The sequence below is a fragment of the Ursus arctos genome, unplaced genomic scaffold (assembly GCF_023065955.2).
Source record: "Ursus arctos isolate Adak ecotype North America unplaced genomic scaffold, UrsArc2.0 scaffold_11, whole genome shotgun sequence".
Lineage (NCBI taxonomy): Eukaryota > Metazoa > Chordata > Mammalia > Carnivora > Ursidae > Ursus > Ursus arctos.
This window is the reverse complement of record NW_026622775.1, coordinates 66,837,638-66,861,782: the sequence shown is the minus strand read 5'-3', so window position 1 is coordinate 66,861,782 and position 24,145 is coordinate 66,837,638. Positions and strand designations below refer to the sequence as shown.

Here is a 24,145-nt window from a genome sequence, read left to right as displayed (position 1 = left end):
ATGCTCCTGTGTTGGATACATAAATATTTGCAATTGTTATTAAAAAAAAAAAAGAATTACATTCACTTAAATGTGCTTTGTGAATTTCTTCTTACAGGTTTGTGATGGTCTTCCCATCTGCAGTGCTCATTACAACCTCTGCCACAAAATTCCTACAATTATTGGAAGGCCTGTCCAGCCCTGCCTCCCCCATGGAACCTTCTCTGATCACTCCAACCCTCTGTGATTACTGTCTTCTCTGAGCTCCTGTAGCTTTCTCTATGAGCCATTGCCTATGGATCATTCCCTTCCAGGGATAATCATCTTACTCTCTGCCTGTGATCTAAGATTGGCCTCAAGCCCTTGTGTCCAGCTTCCAATTCTTCACCATCTGATGGATCAATTCTAACACTGGTTTAACATGCAGTTTCAAACCTAAGTAGACTACCCACCTACCTCAAGAACTCCCTACAGCCAAAGACCAACCTAGAAAGTAGGATCCTTTTGAGTTTTTAAGAAGGAATTTGACCAGATGGATATATAGGTAAATACACACAGAAAAATGACCTGAAGTCATACATATTCTCTCCTCCAAGTGAGCAGCTCAGAACACTTTCCGTGTAAGCAAAAGCTGTAGTAAGATTTTCTTAACCAGAGCTCAGGGACTAGCAGTTATGAGAAAATCCCCAAACTTAAGAACAAATCCCAAACTAATTTTTTTCACTTCAGGAAAAAAAAAAAGGCAAAGTTCCAATCATTCTTACAGTACAAAAATTTTATTTTTTGTTAGGATAATTTAAAGTTTAAAACTGAAGTAGACATATTCATTTTACAAACAAGATATTCTTTTATAAGTAAGACCATTAAAAACAGTAAACAAAAAAAGCTGTCTTTACAAAAAGCTCTGTGCATAGCAACTTTATACTGTATATAACTGACAAAGCAAAACGATAGAATGAAACTATACAGTTTGAAAATGAGATCTTACTGTACAAAAGGTAGAGAAGATAATGGTTTTTAAACCATGCATATTGAAATGTGCAAAGAAAAACTGGAAAAAAATATGACGCTATAACAAAAAATGAGATAAATAATGAAGTAAATTGTCCCTTTAAATGGAAAATCTTACACAGCTCCTCTTACAAAGACAGGATAGAATTTGTAGTTACCTATAGAAATACTCGTATTCCAAGTGGCACAAAAAGAACCTGGGACTGGAATGATTCAACAGCAAGACCGAAGAGGACAGAGTAGCTTTGTTTTTAATTTATTAGTACACTAAAAATAATCCTTACACACATTTGTACAATTAAATAGATCTGTTGCTGCCAAGCTTCTAGCTGAATGGTCAAGGATGTCTGGTATTTAGTTACACACATTTTCGGTGTAAAGCTACCAACAAATTCTACAATCAGTTTGAAGACAGTACTGCACTCATCTTCATGCAAGAGCAAAATTCACAGATTCTAAAAGCAATGCTACTTAAAAAAACATTTCCTTATGTTGGATTGGCTCGAATCCAGGTCTCAATATGCTTAGGTTTGTTCCGCCTTCACTTTGGGATGGTAATGTTTGTATTCCACACACCCTTCTCCTTCGATCAGATTTTTCACAGGGGAACTTTCTCTTGTGCTTTCCCTGTGTTTCAGTGCTGTAAGCCCTGACCACGAAGGACTGTCAGCAGTATTTATAAGCATGCCAGCTTTCCAAAACCTTGGATTCTCATGTGCATAGAAATAATATTTGGGTCCTATTGAGTAACTCCAGAATAGTTGAAGGCAAATAAGACTATCAGGGGCTGGATAGCTGTGGGCAGGTATCAATGGGACCAACAGAAGGGGGGTGGAATTTGTGAAGTCATCTAAAATTGGCTCAGATGCACTAAAGATGTTTTTCCATGAGAGCTGTAACAATTTCTACTGCTAGAACCCCAAACCAAAATCTGTACATGGACTGTACTAAGGTACCAATGAGTCAACAAGGAGAACCCTTACTGGACATCCAACTATGAAAAAATGACACCCTTATTGGAAATCCAAATAAGTCTGGATACATCTTCAGGGCCACCCAGACTTTCAAGACTCAGCCACTCTTAGCAGCTCCTGCAACGTTTCTCTGCCTAAAAGCTAGTTCCAGAAGTATGAGAGCCCACTGCAGCCCTGGGTCACTATGCTGCTTGGAACACAGATGCCCCTAATCTCTAACCTTGCTAAGAATCTGGGTTTCCATCTTTTTGAACATTAGGAGAGGGACTTAGGGCTTTTAACATTCCTCTTCCACACACCATCCCATTCTTGCCTAGAAACAGTATCAAGTAAGGTACATTTATTTTTCAAGAGAGTTAAATGCCATGAGAGGGGAAATCTGCAAAGAGAAGAAAGGACAGGGATGTTCTAAGATTCGTGCTTAAGAGTCCAAGAAACAGGACCATCTTCCTTAAATCCTGTCTCTGAAGTTCTGTAGGGCACTTCTGTGCTCAACCAGGTAACCAAAGAGGAGGGGACATGTGGCTCTGTCAAGGGAGAATTCCAAAGGGGCCACTTGGTTGGGAAAGTCACATGGCTTTGGCTCTTCTTTTAGGTGAGACACGTGTCTCTGCCCAGGATGCAAAGCCTAGGTTGCACTACAACATGGCAATTCTCTGCACTGCTCGGAGGAGAACGTTGAAAGCTAATATAAATTTTTTAAAAATTCACAAAGAGTGAATACCAAAGGGACGTGTAGACTATTTAGAAAGTGGATGGAGCTGGGAATGAATTGATGAGTTTGGACTAAAACATTGTTTCTGCATTGGGCTGTTCTGTAAGAATCTATATAAGGTACATGTTCTTGCCCATGGGTCAATAAAATGATGGAAAAAGAGGGGGATGCAGGGTGGGGGATAAAAGTCTAGTAAGTAACTGCAATAATAATCACACACCTTTTAAACTTGTTACTACTGGTTTGCATTTTCATTTTACATCAGGAAGAGAAATTCCTCTCTCTTCAAAAAGGTCTTAATTTCTACCTCTACTTACAATAAGTTACACGTTTATTTATTTAAATAATTGTAAAACATTTTAAAATTTTTTCCCTTTTTTTGTTTTTTTTTTGTTTTGTTTTGTTTTGTTTTTTAAAGAGATTAAACTATAAGCAAACACACATACAACAACATTTCATCATTCAATTCAGGTTTCGTTTAAGAAAGTCTTCCATGCTGGTACCCTGTTTTGTTCAATTTTTTTTCTGCATAAACTAAATTGGTATCTGAAAGGCTTCATAGAAAATAGAAACTTTCAACTTTTTTTTCCTACAAAGAAAAACAAATAGTATCCAAAATATTAAGCATGAATTGTTTGCCAATTTTTTTCTTAAATATTTTACAAACATAGGAAGGTGGTTGTCATAATGTTCATAACAAAGAATTGCATTTCTGCTCTTAGCACTGACTACGTCAATGACATCTTTTGTCCTTGTCCCCAGGAGGGTCAGTTTGTGTAGCCACCATGAGAGCTAGACAAGAAACGTTGAGACCTGGTAAGATGCAGCTCCTTGCATGCCCAAATCTGTTCGTCATGTTCATTCTGGGGCACAACTCTCCCCAAAGAGCTCCTAGTGCTTTCTTCATTATTGGTCCATCAGAGTAAGTAGTTTTGTGCTATAAGAAAGCAGTTCTTCGTCTTCTTTACATTGGGGGCACAACAAGTCCGGTCATGGCTGAAAGGAAAGAGTGTGGCACAGGAATGAGACTCCGACATGTTAACACTTAGGTCTCCAACCCAGAGAGAGGGGCAAGGGTGGGAACTGACAGAGTCTGGTACAACCCTGGGAGATGGTAAACTCAGCTGATGTGGGAACCCATTTTCTCCAGGTTTGGTCTAGCACAGAGCCTGTCAGCGGCATGGAAGCCTTACCGAATCACTGCAGTATAAACAAGGTTTATTGAAGTTCTGTGGGGAGGCCAAGAGCTATGTTTTGTCTTATTTTATAGTAATGGGTTATATACTTGACATGATAGACATAAACACATAAACTAAATTTTAATGTATTTGCGATATATTTATTTTTCATCATTAGACTATCATAATTTCTAGATTATATGGTTTCAAATCACTTAATTGAAACAGGAAAGAAAACTCCAGGTGCGGAGTAACTTTCCATGCATTGTTTATAACAAACAGGGCTTTTTATGCATCCTAGGTTTCTATCCGTTCTAGATGAAATGTGATGACCTTTTTTTCCCCCCCAAACTAGCTCATCTTCCTTTGGCGTTCACTGCTGATATGCAATGCTTGTTCACTAATGAATGCTGATCCACTGGAATAGAAGACTTAATTTAGTTCCTAATTTGGGAGTTACCCAATCTCCACTCTTCATCCCTTCCATCCCAATGCCTCCTCCATCTAGTGAAGAGGACACACACAATACCTGTGGGGGGGCATCGGGTCCAAGGTTTTCCCTTGAAGTGGGAAACAAAGCAACATCAGCACAATGGGGAAAAATCACACAGCAAAATATACCCCTCTGACCTTGGCTTTCAGGTGATGAACCCATAGAATTTTCACATTCTTGGAAATCAGCAGAGTAGTTTCCTTGCGTCAAAACTTCAAGCCATATCTAATATTTGATCCTTTGAGTTTTATCATCTCTGGCTCATCTAGAGCTTATCAATTATCATAGAAGCATTTTGCTGAGTGGTGCTTACTGAGCTTATAAGCAAATGGCCAAAATTCTTCTTGCTTCCCCTCAACACCCACCCTCCTTCCTCCCCCGCTCCTCTTCCTCCCCTCCCACCCTTCTCTCCATGCCAGCTAGTCTTCTCAGGCAAAATTGTCAGCCGTCTATTTCCCTGCCCATACAGCCTTTATTGAATGTTTGTGAGATCTGGATTAAGGTCTTACACAGCTAGCAAAGCCTTAATTATTTTTGCCTGTATTACTATATATTGAATCGATGTAACTTTTCAATAAAGGCAGTTCAATTCTGGACACTCCCTGATGATTTGGAGACATAGCAACCCTGGTAATTATCCCAGAGTGTAGGAGGTTTTTTTTTATTTTATTTTATTTCTTTTCCTGGAGGGAGCCGGAAAATGAATCAGGCACATAGTGCATAATATTATCTCGACAATCTATACTCATCACTGCAAATGCCTGATAAATGAGGTAGAAGGTGGGACAGTGAACACGGCATGTGAGCTCTCTGGCGGTAGGATTCTGGGTCACGTTTTCAACTTTAACTTGTCGATTACACTTAAAACTCATCAGCCCCTTCTTTTTTCTGGGTCCTCAGAGAGTTTCCTAAGGAGCTTATTAAAAGGGCAGAGCCACTCAAAGAAGAAGATCCAGCGTGTGCTGGAAGACCAGCAGATTTCACATATTTTCCTTCTTCCTAGTCTCACATCGGGCACGAGGTGGACTGTATCTCTGCTATGTGGTGACCCTGACTTTTTGCTTGTAGAAGCCATAGCCAACAGACAGATAGCAGAAGTTAATTGGAGAAAAAGTAAGCACATTCACTGGTGGGGGAGAGGGAAGCATGCTGAACTGCACTTTGTTCAATTTCTTTCTACCTTTGGCATTTCATGGGAAAGCAATAAGCCCCTTTGGTCCAGGTGGAAAGCAGGTATGAGTGAAGGGTAAGGAGAGGAACCACACTATTCTTGTCCCTGGAGAGACAGGCTCTGGAGTCAAAATGTCTGAAGTCATCTTACTCTGTGGCCTTGGGAAAACTACTTCACTAAAACTGATGATAATGGTATGAGATGTGAGCCTTGAGGAAGATAATTCATGTAAAGCGCTTGGTTCAGCGTCTTGTATGTGGTACTCAAAACCAGCAAGTCTCAGAGAGGGTTGGTTGCACGTGACCTCTGCAGATGGTTGAAACCCTCTCACCCTACAAATCGAGAGAAGAAACTTTCCATCAGCCTGTGATCATCCAAGCACCTTGGATCACACTTTTACTCTCCCACTGTCTGTCTCTAAAGAGGTGGAGCTTCGTGCTGAGGACCCCTGCAATCCCAGGCTTCCTTCACTCAGTGACTATGGCTAGAGCGTTTGATGTCAGCTCGTTTTCTCTCTCGATGCATCAGTGGGACACCTTGTAGCATTGGACCTGGAGCTTCTAGCCACCTGATGCAAAATGAGGAAACGTGGGAGTCTGCACTCCTAATTTAGGTACTGCCCGCCATCCTCCCCTTGTCTTCCTTCTTCTTCGTAAGGTTCAAATCACTAAAGGAATTTAGAGGGGATTGTAGGACCCAAACAAGGCTCAGGACTTCTCAGTGATTCTATAGAAATGAGACTAGATTCCAGAGCCTACATGTAACTGACAAAATCGTCAGTCCCACAGACATGGAACAAGTGGCTCAGCCCTTCCGCAGCTTCATTATTCTGACCCGTGCTGACCAGGACCTCACATGGCTGAGGACCCTAGAGAGGATCTTATGGCTATGTTGGCTACTGCTGCCCCCATAGAGAAACCTCACTATGACCACGCACACCCTTTCAGCTTTTTGGGCCAACAACCCTGAGCGAGTAATACCACAGTGAGACTTGGGCTTTCAGCCACCAGGGGTGGGGGGATTCCAGGCCATGGGAGCCAGTGAAAAATTCATCCTGGCATGCTCAGGGGCCAAAGCCAGGCAGGCCCCACATACGAGTCTCTCTGGACAGTATAGACCCAGGAGATCTGAGACAACAAGCTCAAATTCCCCAACTAAGTACATGTGCGAGAGAGGAGGTGAGGGAGGTGTGGTAAATGGAAGTCAAATTATACTTTTTCTCCTCAAAGTGAAGCTGAAAATGTTGGCCAGGGTTGCCTGGAACAAGGAAAGGGCTGCATCCCTCCCAACTTCTGCCTACACCTGCACTCTCTCTTAGCCTTTCGTGGGGTCCCCACTGTGCATTTTCCCAACAAGACCTGTGGGGCCCCCACTTGGTTAAGGGACGTGACTAAAACCACAGAACTTACAAAGGGAGACATTGCCACTGAAGAGGGCATACAGAAAAGAAAGATACAGCAAATATTTAACAATTGTATACATTTCCCAGTCTGGAGATGAAGCCATTCATAGAAAAAGTTCTGAGCATATCCCCCAAGGATGCGATGGAAACCACTGGTGCTTGAGGAGAGACGGGGCAGGTGGCAACACTGAGCTACAGGTTGAGCCTGTTTCTCTAGGAATCAGTCATCTAGATGAAAACAAAATATATATACCAATTTTTCCCCTCAAATAGACAGATGTTTCCAACTACTCGCACATTGGGTGGCATGTTACCCAGCTGCTTTGTCTAGATGGAAGTAAAAGAATTTTCAGGGACTCTTCTGAGTGCTGGGTTTTCAGTTCCCATTTCACAGTCTCTCTGTCAAGTCACTTGACTTTGAGGAGACACCCCTGTCTCTTAAGGTAAAATGGGACAGGAACCTACCATATCTCCCAGAGCTCTGCTCAGTCACAACTGGCTGATGAACCCTCACTGGTGACCCAGAGGATCAGGAATCTATGCACAATGGTCAGGCTACTAGGCAGATGCTGTTCCAGGGATGACACAGCTCATCCAAAGCCCTGCTGACCTCAGAGGCTTTGATCCATGAGGGGTTAACCCAACCTCTGCCCTGCTTGGCTTTATCCAACACTTGCTTGTCATGAATGTTTTCATGTCAAGACATGAAGAAGAGCCTAAAAATAATATGGGTCATCAGGATCCGTAGTGTTCAGCAGGTTCCAATTTGCTCTTTTGCCATCAGCTGCCTCCCATTCACAATTAGATGATTAGATTCTCATGTACTCGTCACATTTGTGCTATGTTATGTCATACTATATTTTCATACATTGCCCAAAAATGGGTTTGATGGGTGATATTAATTTTTGTTCTTAGACAGTATATGTCTTTTTCTTCTTTCCTCCCTGCTCCACCCCGATCTGACACATGCTATTAATCTGACTGGCACATAACCAGGATTCTCACAACGTGCTGGTTGCTCCTGATGGATCCTGTCCATGTATGCCATGGGAATAGGTATGCAGTGCAGATGGGCAAGCCCGTTAGTTAAGCAGCAATCACCATGTGGTATCTGATGTGACCAGGCAGCTTCTGGGAAATCGTGACATGGCCTTCTAGAAAGCAAAGGTCTGGGAAGTCCAGACACTCCTGGAGGGTATATATGGCTCTATCATAGTTAATTCTGTGACCTTGAAGAGCTGTCCAACTTTTCTGTTTTCCCCCATCTTGTTCTCGGGTGGTGTGCTAGCTCAGTTGTATAAGCCATCTGTGTACCATGATGGAAACACCAAAGCATCTCTCTGTAGGCAAATGGCTAGAGATAGGGAGTGATGTTGTGCTGTTTGCTCTTACTTTGCTGGCCCTGTGGCCCATTTATCATGGTGGTACCAAAGTGGTACCTTTGCTTACCTCTGAATCCATTTCCATTGCCACTGGAGCAGGCAGGAGAAGGGGAGCCTTGTGGCCTGATGACAGGGGCAAAGGCACTCTTCTGTTTGACAGCAGGAAAAACTGAAGAGGAAAATGGGAGGATGGAGGATGTGCTAGACGATCCAACAGTGGGACTTGATGACATAACTGGAAAGCAAAGGCACAATCCTCTTAAGAAGGGACAAACCTAGGAGTTAAGTTCTTTCTTCAGGACACACAACCTGTACACATTCACCGAGAAATTACTCATTCACTCCAGGCACTGTCCCAGATTTCAGGGATTAAAACAAGTTGAATGTGACAACATCCCTACCCCGCCCAGTGGGGGGAACATACAAACAAAACAATGACAAGGGTAACAACCCTACAGGAGGAATGTACACAATGCTAGGGAGACTCAGCAGGCAGAGTGCTCTTCCGCCAGGGAGTCAGGAAGGTGAGAGCAGGAGGTAATACTATGACAGGTCTTTGTTCATGAGTAGAAGCTTGACAAGAGAACACTTAGACTAATAACTGAAAAATCATCAGATCTACTCAAGAATGGAAACCTCTTTTTCCCCCTAAAGAGAAGTCCTGTCTGGGACCTCTACACTTCCCTGGCAATTCTCAGGGCTCCAGAGGTTTGGCCTATGGGGTTAACATCTCTGAGAGTGCCATCTCTATGGGCCACTTCCTCATTAAATGTAAACGTTTATTAACATCTAGGAGATTACCTCCCTTTCTCTCTACTTTCAGAGCTCTTGGGAAATGAAGCTGCAAATCAGACCCCTCTGATGTAATGTGCAGAAAAAACACCAATATTAACAATAAAATTACTTAAAGGACGCCAAAAGCTAAGTGTTGTAATTTCCAAGAAAAATAAAGGCAATTTCCATGATCAAATGCCCTAGCTCTTAATGTCAGATACTCTACCAAGTTACATCATACAAGAAGATAATTTTATCTTCTATGTTCAACTAACTCAAGTAAGGGGTAAGTTAGAGTTCACAAGGGTAAAATTGTCAGATACAGCATCTTGTGGAATAAGGTCAAATTCCAGGGACTTATTTTAGAACAATCTCCAGAATTCTGAGCTGTCACACGACTTGGTACAAGAATTACTGGAACCTATCGGTCAAGGCTGGGAGTGGAAACTTCTGCTTCTTATCTTCAGTGACCCAGCTACTCCGCAAAGTAAATTTTGAAAGTGAGGACATGAGTGTAACTTATGGTTCAAAGGCCAAGTACAAGGTGAATTGAAGGTCAACTGTTCCGATGACCTGTGTAAGACTTCATCCCCATTTCTCCCCTCTCACTATAAAGATATACATTGTACTATGGTCACACAATTGCATATATAAAGCAATCATACAGCATACCTCCAATATGATGTCTTGTATAGCCAAACTACAAACCAAAGACTTCAAAAAAAGAGCTTTATCTAAAATCTGCTCATCCTTAGGTAGTCCTGATTTACAGAGCTATGCAGAAGGAAGCATCTGAGCACATCTCTGTCTTTCCTCAAGTAACATGAATCAAAAGAATTGGAAAGGAGGATAAAGTATTGGAAGAATCTCACATAATACTTAAAGATGAAAATGAAGAAAAAATGGGCTAATTCCTATTATAGAATAGGATACATGGTTAAACATTGAGGATGGATTATATTCATACTCTCAAGCAAAATCTCCTCTTCTAGCATTGGCTTTAGCATCAACGATATGGGTCGGGGACCTTTCCCCTTTGTGTAAGGCACAGAATTAGAGGTCAAAGGAAAGCTGAGACTCAGGAAACCCTGATTCCTACCACAGTCCAATCTCCACCATTCTGTGTGAACCAATCAGGCACCAAGATGGCGCCTTGGTTTCTGTGTCTGCAGTAGCACCACCTTCTCTCCTACACCATGATAGAGGACAGTTTTTATAAGGTGAGTTAGGCCTGTATATACACACTTGATTCAGTTTATATTCAGCATAGGACTCACTTTTATGAATATTTCTTTTCTAAATAAGGGACCTCAACCTAAAGTGGATTCATTTGGTCAAATGTGGCTGCCTCTCAGTGGAAGTGTCACCTCAAACTCACCAAGTGACATAAAACAACTGTTGCAGGGTTGAATAAGCACAGAGCTATAACGTGCCCATTTAAAATAGTTTTTACCAAATTTTTGTAAAATGCTAAACTAATGTTCAAATTAATTTAAAATTTAATGCAACTATATTCAAAATCCCAAAAGGAATTTTAATTTGTGTATGTCAACAAACACAAATTCTATGTTTATCTATTTAAAAAGCGACAACACTTGTAAGAGCCAGAAAATTTTGTTAATACTTGAAAAGTACTAAGGAGGCATTTATTTTAACAGATATTAAAACTTAATGGAAAATCCACATCAATGAAGTCAGTGTTATACTAGCATAGAAATAGGCAGACAAATCCTTGGAGAAAAAAGAGGCCAGAAACAGACCTGGATATATATGAGAACTGAAACTTAATAAAGGCGACATTTCAAATTAATGGGGACATAAATGCATGGGAACAATACAAAGTCCCCCAGAGACAGAAATTTAAAGCGCTTCCTCCTGTTAAACACTAAAGTAAATGTAAGTGGATTAATGAATTATTTGCTAAAACAAAATTATAAGGGCGCTAGTAGAAAAATTAGGAAGGTTATATAATTTACATAATCCTTTCAACCTCAAAGCCTAAGGAGAACATCAGGAGATAAGATGGGCCACATGACTAAAAATCTACTACTATAACGGATAAAAGGCAAATGACAAATTAGGAAAAATCTTCCTGATAATTATTTAGATATGTTCATATCCTCGATAGCTGATAAAATTTTTATAAATTAATTAGAAAAAAGAAAAACATCCCAATTAGAAAAGTAGGCAAAGAATGGGAAAAGCCAAGTCACAAAAGGAGACAGGAACCAAAATGACCAAAAGGCCTTCGAAGACCTAAAAAACGTTCAAACTGCTTAGTAATCAAATGCAAATTAAAACAGTAAGGAGAGGATACTTTCCATTTTACCAAATTGACAACGATTAAGAAGAAATGAACAGGGCAGGGAAACAGATACTCTTCCTTTCCTAAGGGGAGCATTCATCTCTCTGGGGGGGCTTTGGCAATGTGTATTTAAAATCAAAGTGTTTTAAAATGTGTATATTCTTTAACCTAGTAATTTAATTTTGAGAAATTAATCCCAAGGAGATAATCATAAATTTGCAAAAAAAAAAAAATAGATTCAAGGGCATTTTTATAATTGTGAGAAATTGGAAAATAATAGAAGTGACCAAGCAGCAGGGTAAAGAATATTCAGCGTATAAAATAGCATGCTATGCAAATATTAAAGCTAATGTTGGAGAAGAATATTTGACAACTCAGAAAGGTATGCCTCCTCAGATGAATAATGCAAATTATGTCATAACATATACATCAAACCCAATTTTATTTTTTTTAAGAAAACATACAAAGCAAAAATTTAGTAGGATGTGATATACATCCAAACTTTCAACAATGTTCTCTGTGAGCAATGGATTATGAATATTCATAAATTTACTCCTTTCACTTGTCCATATTTTCAAAGTTTTTGCAATGAACATGCATTACTTTTGATGTAGCAGAAACCAATCAAAGCTGTTAAACAAATGGAAAATCTCCATTTGGGGGGGTAAAAACAAAAGAATATAACCCTTAGCAATAGGCATAACAGCTTTCCTGGGTGTTAATGTTCCTCTTCGATTGAAGGCTTTACTACCTGCAAACAAGGCTGCCCGTTGACCTTTCTGCTACAAAAAAAAAGCAAAGAGACTAATAAATTCTCAAATTCCTGGGAAAAGCTTATTGATTGCAGTGAACTTCGCAAGGCAAACATCACTCCCCATATCTGTTCTCCATTCTTAGGACACAGGTTTGCATCATTGACAGATTTTATGGAGCCTAGCTTCATATCTGTGACTTTGATAATTTTGCCACTTTTCTTCCACTCCCTCTTTCATTGATCTCATGGCAGAATCCCATTAGTTGTGCATCAGAGTAGACACTGTAATTTCCGAAATGTATCCATCTACGGCTGGAAGGCCATACTTTAAAAGTTAACAATGGTCATGGCTGCACAGAAATAAAGTATGTCATTTTTCTTTTCTCTTTTACATATACATGCTTTTTAAATTGTGCATAATGAGAATGTTACTATTGTAATAGGATTTTTTTTTCTTTTCTAGAGAAAAAGACAATAGCAATATGTCAAAATGTTAACAAGGTTGTTTTTTATGGTGGGAGTATGCTTTCTTTTTGAAACTATTTCCATCTGCTCTAAATTTTCTATAATCATCATTTAATACTCTACAATAGAAAATGTCTTGATATTTATTTTTGAAAATATAAAAATATTGAGCCCCAGGGCATAGTCTAAGACGACGTAAATGAAGTAGGAATCCCTGAACAGAGGTTGGATTTCTGTATAGATTCTGTCACAAACTTTGGAATTGCTTGGTGGCGATTCTGCTTTGGAAGAAGTGGTCCCATGAGTGTTGCAAGCTTGCCCAGTAGACCATCTTTGGGGACACCAGAGTGCACCATTTTAGGAAAGCTGATCATATATACTTGCAACTGAGACTTTCTCTGGACATTTCTCTCTCTCTACGGATAGAGGCCAAAGAAAAGGCAAGTACATCTGGCCCCCAAATCTCTGTGAACGTGGGGAGTTAAGGAAAAACCACTTTTCTTCTTATAAGGATTGACTAGCTTGCACAGTCCCAGCTGGAACTCACCGGGCACCATATCCTCCTTTGCATTGAGCCATTGCATTTGTTGGCGTGAAGGGGTCTGTCCGCATTTCATTATAACCCCCTATTGTCAGGGGTTTAGAATTCAGCCATAAAAACTTGCACTGAGCTGGAACTTGGCACACACTGCTACCGCCAGGAAGTGAAGTTTGTATGTGAAATTGAAAAAACATCTGTTTGGACATTTTTGAAGTAGTGTGAGAGCAGAAACAGTAAAGATGCAGGTTTCTGATACTGTGCATTGGCCATAATGCAAATCAACTTGACCGAGAGGCTTGGCTTTATTTCTTCTGAATGACTCTGGCAAGTGATTGCTCCATGGCATGGCCTGGCTGCACCAGACTAGTTTTAAAAAGACAATGAAAAATCGTAGACTGGTGTTTTTAGACACAAGCAACAGAATTGACAAAAATGGTTTCCCCTGGGTTGTTTTTCATATTTCGCAGAGAAGTTAAGACTTAGCTGGCTAGAAATACAGGTCAGATGCTATTGTAATGAACTCCGTGGGGTATTCAGTATTTTTGCAGTAGGGGATTTTATCGTAATGAAGGCACTGTTTGGAATCCATTCCCAGTTTGTGACTGCTTCAGACCCTCCTTCAGAAAATAAAGGTGCAAGAGATCACACAGACCCAGTTGGAGCAAGAAGCGGGTTCTCTGTTGTTTCCCCCTCCCATTGGGCAGGGCGCTGCTCCCTATTCTGAACATGCCGTCTTGTTTTAATGGGTGATTCGAAGATTTGGGTGCTATCCTTTTCCTTGTGGCAGTGGGACTGGATGATCAAGGGAGGCTAGTGGAAGGAAGCTGTCACGCACTGGAGTGGGAAGGTCCCCTCTCTACCAAAGGAATTATCTCCTAAGAAACATCAAGCAATTACACAGTGGTCATATTCATTTTATCTGTTCATCTTCTCTGTGTCTGTCTGTCTCTCTGTCTCTCTCTGTCTCTCTATCTCTGTCTTTCTCTCTCAACCCTACCCACCCACCCCTCCTTGTCTTTCTTTTGCTCTCTCTGCCTCATCACCACACTATATACTGTATTTGATCTACAAAAGTGACGATTCGTATGGTTCAGCCACATACACAGATTTTTATTCATAAATGGATGTTGAACCTGTGAAATCACCATTTGGGGAAACAAAAAAAGTAATTCCATAATGTTCAGCCTAACCGTATATTATAAATACATGAAATATCTCTTATATTATTGAATAATTTTAGAACATGGTATTCAGGATCTGATGATGTATTTCTAGTCCTATTTTTACTATTTATTGGCTACAAATCCTTGAGTAAATCATACTAACCCTTCCCTTATAAGTAAGGGAAAATGATAGTAATAATTATGATTATAGCCATGACATAAGGTTATTGTGAGGATCCAATTGGATTCTATTTGTGTACATGCTTTTTAGGTTGCAAAGTGGAATGCAGTTGTGAGTTACTCTTATTGTTGTCACCATCATTATATGACATCCTTTACACAGTGGTTACCTTGCCATTGTGTCATTTGTTAAGATGTGGTCCCTTCTGCACACAGGGCACCCTCTCCACAGTGATGCATGGGAGAAGTCTCTCCAAGGTCTCAGCAACAGAAAAATCAGGTTTCTCCCGAGCTACCCCCCAAAAATGTGTGGACATAAAATCTTAAAACAAATAGTGTTTCTCTTTCTGCTTTCCCATCTTGTAAGCCTCTGAACCAAGGTAGTGGCTCCTTTGAATAAGACAGAATGGTATCCAGACTAGTCCTTGGATTCATCTAATTTTCCTATCCATATTTTTTCATTTATCTTAGTTTCTTATGTTATTTTATACTTTCATAACATTCATCTCACTATTAATATCTCCCAAAATATTTTTGGAACAAGATAAGGTAAAAAGAAGTAAAGAAATAAATCGAGCAAGCACCAGTTTGTTCATCTAGACCACTCTGATCTAATTGATCTGGGCCATCTGACACGACACAACACAGAAATCATGTCTTTGCAGCAACAAGATTTTAGTTGTAGTAGAAAAACCAACCTCTACTACCTCTGCTATTTGGTTACTATGTCCTTATCACATTGAGTCCACTTGTGAGGGTAGTGAAGTGAATAGATAACCCAGAAGTAACTCATGGTGTGTGTCCCTAGAGAACCAACAAGGCTGAGAAAGGCAGCCTCCAGATCCTTGGCATGTCACTCCCTGAGCTGTGGTGGAAATGGTTGTATGCTGTCCTTGACTTGTCCTTGTTCCTGGCATAGGGGAACCACTCTGGGTAAACAGATGGTCTGCTCTAGAGCCTTGCAACAGGAGCCAGCATTTCAAGAACATTCCACTCACTCACACAGACTCCCCATGGTGGCTTCTCCCCTGGCCTGAAGTATTCCCTAGGTGGGCTTGAAGACACATATTCTCTCAAGCTTCTTAGCCCTCAAAGCAACCCAAATGAGTTTTCACAACCCCCTACGACGTCTAGCTAGCCCAGATTATGATTAAAAGGTCCATCTCAGATCACTCTCTCATGAGCAGTTAAATTCCATTTCTCAGAAGGTACACAAGGAGGGGAGGGCCATGTAACAAAGTGACATGGGAGTGTGGTAAGACACACAAAATAAGCAAGCCACAAATTCTGTGTTCAAATGACGACTCTGCTCTATCCTAGCGGTGTGACCTTGGATGAGTTAACTGCTGTGCACCTCAACCTCCTCAGCCACAAGGAGAAGGTTCTTCTGAGGATTAAAGAAAACATTACATCTAAAAGTACCTAATGAAGAGTATACATAATGTTAACTGAAATGGAATCTTCGTTCCTTGATCCCATCCACACAAGCCACATACATCTATCTTTTCTTTGTGTAATGCAAATAGTTTCACTCTTTTCTTTCCTTCAGAAGACTTTGAGCAACCAAGTGCACCAAAGTCTAGCTAAGGGAAAAGAACAAAAGGCAGGAACAACATTTCCTCAGGAAACTGGGCTACTCCTCCACAAGTCAGTAAGGTGTAGGGGTGCAACTCTCCCTCAAAAGGCTGAAGAGTGAAACCCAGGGACAGAGACACAGGGAGAGCAGGAGAGATGGAAAGGGCACTTACTTCCATAAGGGGAGCCTGTGGGGGAGCCATTTAGAAATCCTGGTGACCCTGGGACACCCAGGTTGGCCATGGGGACGTTGCTGTAGCCATTCATGCTGTTACTGGAGGTGCTGTAGTTAGACTGCTGGGGGGTGGAGCTGGAAGAGTAGCCCCGCGGAGAGATGCTGCTTGTGTTGCGGATGTACCCTGGATAACAAGAAAAAAGCCAAGATAAATGAACTGATACACACATCCAGCACAGGCCAAATATGGCAGCATGGGCCCATGTGGTCCACTGACTATAGAACACCCCCAAGCCACCCCTGGTCAGGGGTGGAAAGTCTGGAGTTTGTCTTCAGCCTTTATATTCTCCTCTCCCTTCCCCACCCTACACAAGACCATGTCCTTGACAATCCCTCCTTCCTCTTTGTTCCCATTTGCAGTCAACATCTCCAGCTCACACCAAGGATTGATGACTAATCTTCCTAACACACGAGAGCCCTATGAGATCTTAATGGGTATCACTGATGCGAGCGTTCTGTGGTCAAGTAAAGGCTGCAGATGCTGGGTACTGTAGTCATTCCTTGAACATTCACATACGTGGGGCCTAGAGAATAAGCAAAACAGTTTAAATTGCTAACCTAGTGTTTCCCAAATTTAGCGCACCACAGTATCTTTTCTGGGAACGGTGGGCAAAAGGCATCCCAATAACATCTCAAGGGCCACTCGTACTCTGCAGATCATACCTTTGGAAATGTTAGTTCAAGGTTTTTACCATGCCCTTAGTGGGGGTGGGGAACATCTTTATTTAAAAATTGTTGTTAAGTTCATCTAAATGTGCTATTCTTTGACCAAAGACATGGAACCATCAGCAATTGAGTGCAGTGATATCTGCTCTATGGGAGGGATGGGGAAGGAACAAGTCCTTCCCATACTTCCGAAACCCCCAGCACAGAGACATCACCTAACCCATCCTGAAATAACCCACTTTGGATAATAGTCTCTAAAGCTATTTAAGAAATGACCTCAATTTGAAGAACAAAAAAAAGGCAATCATATGTCTGCACCCACCCTTCTGTAAGAAAAACTCACCCTGGGCATGAAAATGAGGAATTCCCTTCCAATGGATGAATGAAATTGGAAATAAAACTATCCCAAGGTTAGGGGCATCTTTAGGAAATTTATTCCTTTAAAAAAAATGATTTGTGATCAACTCAGCACCTTAATAAAATCAACCTCAGTGACAAAAATCTTAATGCGATATACTTCACGTGTAAAAAGCACAGTTAACTCTAAAGTGTGTTGCTCTGTGTTTGTATATGAGACAATGCACAAACAGAAGTCACTAAAGGAAACAAAACCACTCTGCCTGGGCTATTGGGAAGAGAGGGTCATGCATAACAAATGACAATGGCAATGACTCAGCTTCCTTCCACTATTCAAGCTGATAATCACAATAGCTGAAGTGCACATTTTAGTCAAATTACACCTGTAAGTCTAGTTTCAGGAAGTCAAAACCCGTCTAAGTAAATCACAGTTCATCTTAACCTTAAACATTTGCAATTAAAGGGATTCTACCTGGGACCTAAAAAGCCCCAAATCTCACAAAACACCACCGATCATGTTGAGATAATCCAATATATGATTGCACTGCTTATCTGGGACACGTTTTTTTGATGGTATATGAATCAAGCTTTACCTCCCTCCGCTCAGGCAGAACAAACCTTGTAAATGGATAAGACGTTTGGAATTTTGACTCTGAGAAAGGGTAGTACCTTGATTATTTCCCTGTGTTGACTCTGAGATGCTGACCCCAAGTTGGCTGCCGTACGAATTGATGCCCATCATGCCACTGTGAGCCGGGGAGCTGGAGAGAGCTGGGATCTGGCTGGGATTCCTGGGGACGCTGTACAGGGCTTCTGCAATGTCTGCAGCTCGCTTCAGAATGATGTCCTACAAAATGGCAGGTTGAGGTGAGCATTTTCATACAGCACGAAGAGTCAAACCCAATAGAGTGTAAGATGGGAGCATCTAACCTGGTTATTGTGTGGTGTGCCATAGAGGGCCTCCACTAGATCTGCAGCTCTTTTCAATAGCATCTCCTGGAAAAAGAACAGAAAGGGTGAGATATAACCAAAGGTAAAACCCCCAAATGGCCAACTCAAAGGAAAATTATGTATAAAAATAAAAAGTCCAGACATCCTCCCTAAAATATAAATAAGTGGCTAAGAGGTCCTATATTTGGTTTAACAGGCAGAATATAACTGTATAAATAAATCCCTTTCTAAATATGTATCTACATGGAATTCATCTAGATAAAAATGGTTCCATCCATGACTGCACCACCAAGATAAAAAATGACCAGATGAAAAGTGGAGTTGGTTAAAATTACTAATGTCATGGAAGTGCCATTAAAAACTTTCAGACTATTCCATTAAAGAATCTGGTACTCTAATTAACCAAAAATTCTTAGAATGATTGACTGACCTGAGTTTAGCTGCTTGCCAAGGAATGGTTCATAATACTGAAATTATCTTGGCAGTGCCTTCTGCAAAATTTTATTCTAATAAAGATGAATTCTTTCAATAATATTTCCCCCTGTTCACTTTAACCAAAGAGAATTAGTAATCAGTAATCCCTTTCGTCTCATTTTGTCTTTTCCACCTCCTGTTTTTAACAGCCTTTTAAATTGCTATTAACCTACTTTCCAGATATCATCTAATTTAATGGTGGGGCTGGGGATTTTTCCAAGAGGAAAATAAAGGTGTGATGCAGAAGCAAATGTGGTTCTTGAATTTTACTCACAGTACAGAAAAGAGAACGCGGCAAATTATAATGTGTGTGCTCAAAATGCAAATGTAGATGTTAAAATTTAATAACACCTCATTAATCAAATACCTAATAAATTAATGTATTTTTCAATGAAGAAAGCTAGAATAATGGGCCAGATTCATGATATAATTGTCATAAGCAAGTCCACTTGAAAGCAAAACATTCCATAGAAATTTTCTATGGAGGCATTTGTCACTTCATTAAATACCTATATACCTATATAAATACCTATATACAGGGTAGTCCCTCGATAAATACCTGACTGTGGATTAATTTATTTTCATAAAGTTGGCAATGTTTCATAAACTGGATACTTGTAGTGTATCTGTTTTATAGGACCAAATTTTCAGATTTCCTATTCCCTCAGATATTAATCACAACATATCTCAGAGTTAGGAGATATTTTATGTGTATCTAAAGCTCAGCCATATTTCAGGGCCTAATGTAATTTTAAAGGGACTTAATTTGCTGGATTTATCTAAATTTGCTGAAATCCCATGATAAGGTTTTCATCTGTCAATTTCCAAAGTGTTTTTTTACCTTAGCTAATCTCTCTGGGTCTCCAGGATGCCTTGGGATGACCTTCTGCAGTCTCTGAAAGCCATAGTCTATGGTGGGTTCATTTAATGCTGAAAAATAAAAGTCCTCTTTCTGAGTATGTTTCATGGCCATAAACAAAGCCTCTAAAGTCTTCCACTGGCAATAGAAAGGTTCTGGTATTATTTGAGAACTGATACACAACGGACAGAATTAGTTAAAGATAAAGTTGACATTGGTTAATTCACATTTATAAGTTTGGAATTCATAGTAGTTTAATGTCTCTGCACTAGAATGATATTTCAAAATGTCAGGATGATTACACTTATTTTATTATTTCTGCCCTAAGTGCACACAACTTACCGTTCTCTGCCACTCTCAAATAATCAGAAATACTACACAATCAACCATATCCCAGTTTTTTATGAAAACAATAAACTACCTTTACATGCTTTTCCTTCTTCCCCCTTCTCTTTCCCAAGTATACCTTTATCATCTATTCATTCTCCTAATTATCACTTTTTCTTATCTCTCAAATATTTACATTCATACATATACAAACCGTCTGTGAGTTTGTTCTCATAAAGCCCTGTTCTTACGCATAATACACTTACAGAATTTGCAATTACAGTTTGCTACATGGACATTCATTTGATGTCATGCTCCACCATATGCTGAAAGTGTCATAGAATCAGGATGCATACTTGCTTTGTTTTGCCGCTGTGTTCTCATTGTGGAAGACAGTGCCTGGCACATAGTAGGCGCTTAGCGTCAGCAATCATAAAATGAGGGAGGGAGGGAGTAGCATTTCTATCATGCTAAAGAGTTTTTGGAGTTGAGTCCTTCTCCTTTCTCCTTCCTCTCTTCTTTGACTTCTTAAAAGTCTGTTGTTTAATTTTTATAGTTTTGAAATTAATGCATGATCAAAGAAAAGAAAAAAGACCCAAAGAATAAAATAATCACCACCTGCACTCCCATTAGGCAGCAGTAAACACAGGAGGGTGTACTTCCTTTTTAATCCTCCTTTTTGCACATATGTTTTGTGAATATTTGTTGCTGTCATTCTAAATATCAAAGCAACACCTTTTGTTTAGAAGAATTATAAAACAATTTAAATGTGGAAGTAAAAATACAATTATCCATAACCTCACCATTTCAAAGATGATCTGGGTTAACATTTTTGCTTATATCTTTCCACATTTAAACACACACACATACTTAAAATTATTCAGAGACATCCTAGTCACACTGTTACATAACCTACTTTTTATCAATTTAACAATATATCAAACTTTTCCCCAGGTTATTAATTATTCTTTTATAACATTATTTAAAATTCCTGCATATTTTTCCATGACATGGTCTATAATTTATTTAAATGGCTTATTAATGTTTGGCGTTTAACGTGATCCTTAATTTCTCATTATTATAAAAATCAGAGCAAAAATTATCCACTGTGTATAGCTTTAATGATTTCAGTTGGAAAATTCCAAGAATCAGAATTACTGGACCAAAAACTATGATTTATATTTAAGGACCAACACACATCCCATCCAACACTTCTCAGAAGAACGTGCAAATTCATACTCTCTCCACTTACAAAATTCAAATTCATACTCTCTCCATGTTACAATATCATATTCCAATTTGTCCTTAGGTATTGTATGTAGAAAGACCATCCCAATTCCATGAAAAGTACACATGCACACACACACATACACACACACACAAAATACATGTGTATATTTGCATAAACATGTACAAACATATATGAATTCTTCTCCTTTAGGTTTTTTTTTTCTCCTTTAGGTTTACCAGTAAAATGTGTCCTGCTTATCATCTAGGTAATACGTTTTTTATTTTCCTTTTTTGTTTTTTGCTATGTATTTCACTTTTTATCATTTTTCTTGTAAATATGATTACTCCCTCATCACATTTTCTAAGAGTTTTACTAGTGCCTAGAAACGCTTTTGGTTTTTATATGTCTGTGCAGGCAGCGTGTGAGGGGTGTGGGTGGTGGTATATGGCAGAGTCATTAAAGAATCAGCTTTACAGTCAAATGGATCTTGGGTTGGAATTCCAGCTTCACTATTAATTTCTGTAAGTTTATGTTTAAAATCCATCTCATGGGTTTGCTGTCAAAATTAAATGAAACCATTTATATAATGCCCCCAACACCATTCTTGGCACAAAAAAAGTTTTTAACCAATGGTAGCTATCTGTTATTTTGTAACCAAACCCCTGGCAGATGTCATTAGTTATTTCTGCTCATTCTTAGGATCATATGTTCACAGCATCTACATATTTTGTCTGTATATTAATTCTATTTAGTTCTTTAATCCCATTCTTGTGTTCGCTAAAATGTCCCAAACTGTCTAAAAATGAGGATGATGGTGGATATCCTTGCTTGTTTTTCTCTGAATGGGAATGATGCTAACATTTCACCATCAAATTAGTTATCATGCTTCAATAAGGGGTTTTGCCAGGACTTGTTAGAATTTTAGGAAATTCCAGTCATGAATTTTCTCATTTGACCAATTCATATTATATTTTATAATAGATTTCCCAATATTTCACAATTAAACTTTTAGTCATGGATGTGATATATAATTTGCTTAGTATATTTCTGAATACAATTTGTTACTATTTTCTTAAGATTCCTGATGTGAGGATTAAATCAATTAAGTTACTGAAAATAGTGCCTAGCACCTACTGAGCACTCAACAATATTGGTTATATTACTGTTGCCAGGGGGGTTATATGTCCATATTAATAACTGGGATTGTGTGCATGGTATGGGCCAGCTTCTGGTTGATTTTTATTTTATACCAGCTTTGAAAAATAAATTGAGAAGCTTTCTGTATTTTATCCTATGTTCTGTAAGACTTACACAGCATGGATATTATCTCTTAACTAAAAGTTTGAAAGAACCCTGTGAAATTTCTCTTGTCAAAGCCACCAATAACATTCTAGCCAAGCCAAGAGGAACTTTTCCATTCTTTTTTTATTTTTAAGATTTATTTGTTTGAGAGAGATTGGGGAGTGGGGAAGAGCGGAGGGAGAGGGAGACAGAGAATCCCAAGTAGACTCCCCACTAAGCATGGAGCCTGACTTGGGGCTCGATCCCATAACCCTGAGATCATGACCTGAGCCAAAACCAAGAGTCAGTCGCTTATCTGACAGAGCCACCCAGGCACCCCAGAATTTTTCCATTCCTATCATAAACACAAGTTATGACGCTGAAAATACTCTCCTACTGGAAATTCTTCTACCCATCACCTTTCCTAAATGTGCACTGCCCTGTTTCACTCCCACCTCCCCAGCCACATCATCTCAGCCCACTTTGAGGACTGCTCTTCCTCCATCTTGTAAACACTGTTGCTTCTCATGCCTGTTGCCAAGCCAGTCTTCTGTTTGGCTATACATTCTTCCTCATCAACCTCACCCATGCCCCTATGATTTCCATGTCAAGCTACTTGCTGACTATCGCAAATTTTTATCTCCAGTCCAGATAGCTTGCACGAGATTCTGCCTTATTTGTCCAAGTATTGGCTGGAAATTTCCACAGGGATGGCCCATAGACTCCTTCCACCCAAGATACCCCAAGCTCACCCGACTTTGAGTGAATAGCCATCATCCATCAGATTGCCAACCAGAAACCTTAGATTCGTTCCTTAAATCTCAATGTCATTTCTATTTTTCTAGAAAACTCATGCATTTCATCAATATTTTAAATATTTTAACACAGATTCTACACAGTGTATTTAAAATTTCTAATCTATTTATGATTCTCCCCCTCCAAGCCCTGCTTTGTTGCAACTTTCTGAATAGTCATATTTTTAATTTTGTCTTCCTTTTGTTCCAAAGAGAATATCCTAAAATTTTGAGATGCCTGGGTATTAGTTAATTATTTATTCCAGTTTGTTGCATTGGATTCAAAAAGGTGTCCTGCAGAATATCTGTCTTTTGGAATTTAAGTTTTTTGTGAATTAATACATACGAGTTTTGTCTGTGTTCCATGGGTAATGCTTTAAATGCATTATTTAATGTATCTTTTTGACCCTATTATTTAACATATTGTATATGTAATTGCTACTCTAAATTTATCCTTCCACATTCTCCTTGTATTTCTGATAGTTTTTTAATGAATATATTTTTCTCTAGTATTGAGAAAGATACACATCCTATTTTAATTTAAGACAGTATTTTTAGATTTCTCTAAAAATATTTCTTTCTAATTATTTGAGTCTGGTAAGCCCTTCCACATATAAGGAATTTTGGTCACCTTTCATTTTCATACCTCACATTTTCCTTTTTTACATTTTGGTTGATCATTTGTCATCTTCAGGTAATACTACTATCTTTAGATTTTCTATGATCTGTATTTTTTAGGCTAATTTTCATATTTACATTAAGCTTTGGCATTACATTAACAATAATCGAGATACTCTAACTGCTTTCTCTGCTGACCAGGAGTCCTGCGATACCATAATTTTCTCTTCTTATGTTCTTCACTGGTTCAATCCTCCACAGTCAGGTTACATCGGTAAGAATAAGAGTTG

The 24,145-nt window shown here is 39.3% G+C and overlaps 1 protein-coding gene across 3 annotated transcripts in view; it reads right to left on the bottom strand.

Moving 5' to 3' along the window:
- Positions 1–742: 742 nt before the first annotated feature.
- EBF2 (EBF transcription factor 2) overlaps positions 743–24,145 on the bottom strand; it is a 186,990-nt gene continuing 163,587 nt past the window's right edge. Inside the window, exons 11-16 of one of the 3 annotated variants that reach the window (XM_026518969.4) lie at positions 19,587–19,675; positions 18,251–18,316; positions 17,990–18,167; positions 16,236–16,421; positions 8,373–8,540; positions 743–3,675 (exon numbers count right to left, since the gene is read on the bottom strand). In XM_026518969.4, coding sequence (XP_026374754.1) covers positions 3,644–3,675; positions 8,373–8,540; positions 16,236–16,421; positions 17,990–18,167; positions 18,251–18,316; positions 19,587–19,675 — 719 coding nt within the window. In that variant the 3' untranslated portion in view covers positions 743–3,643. Of the gene's footprint in view, positions 8,541–16,235; positions 16,422–17,989; positions 18,168–18,250; positions 18,317–19,586; positions 19,676–24,145 lie in introns of all 3 variants that reach the window. The other 2 variants (XM_026518970.4, XM_057310199.1) reach the window with 2 other exon arrangements.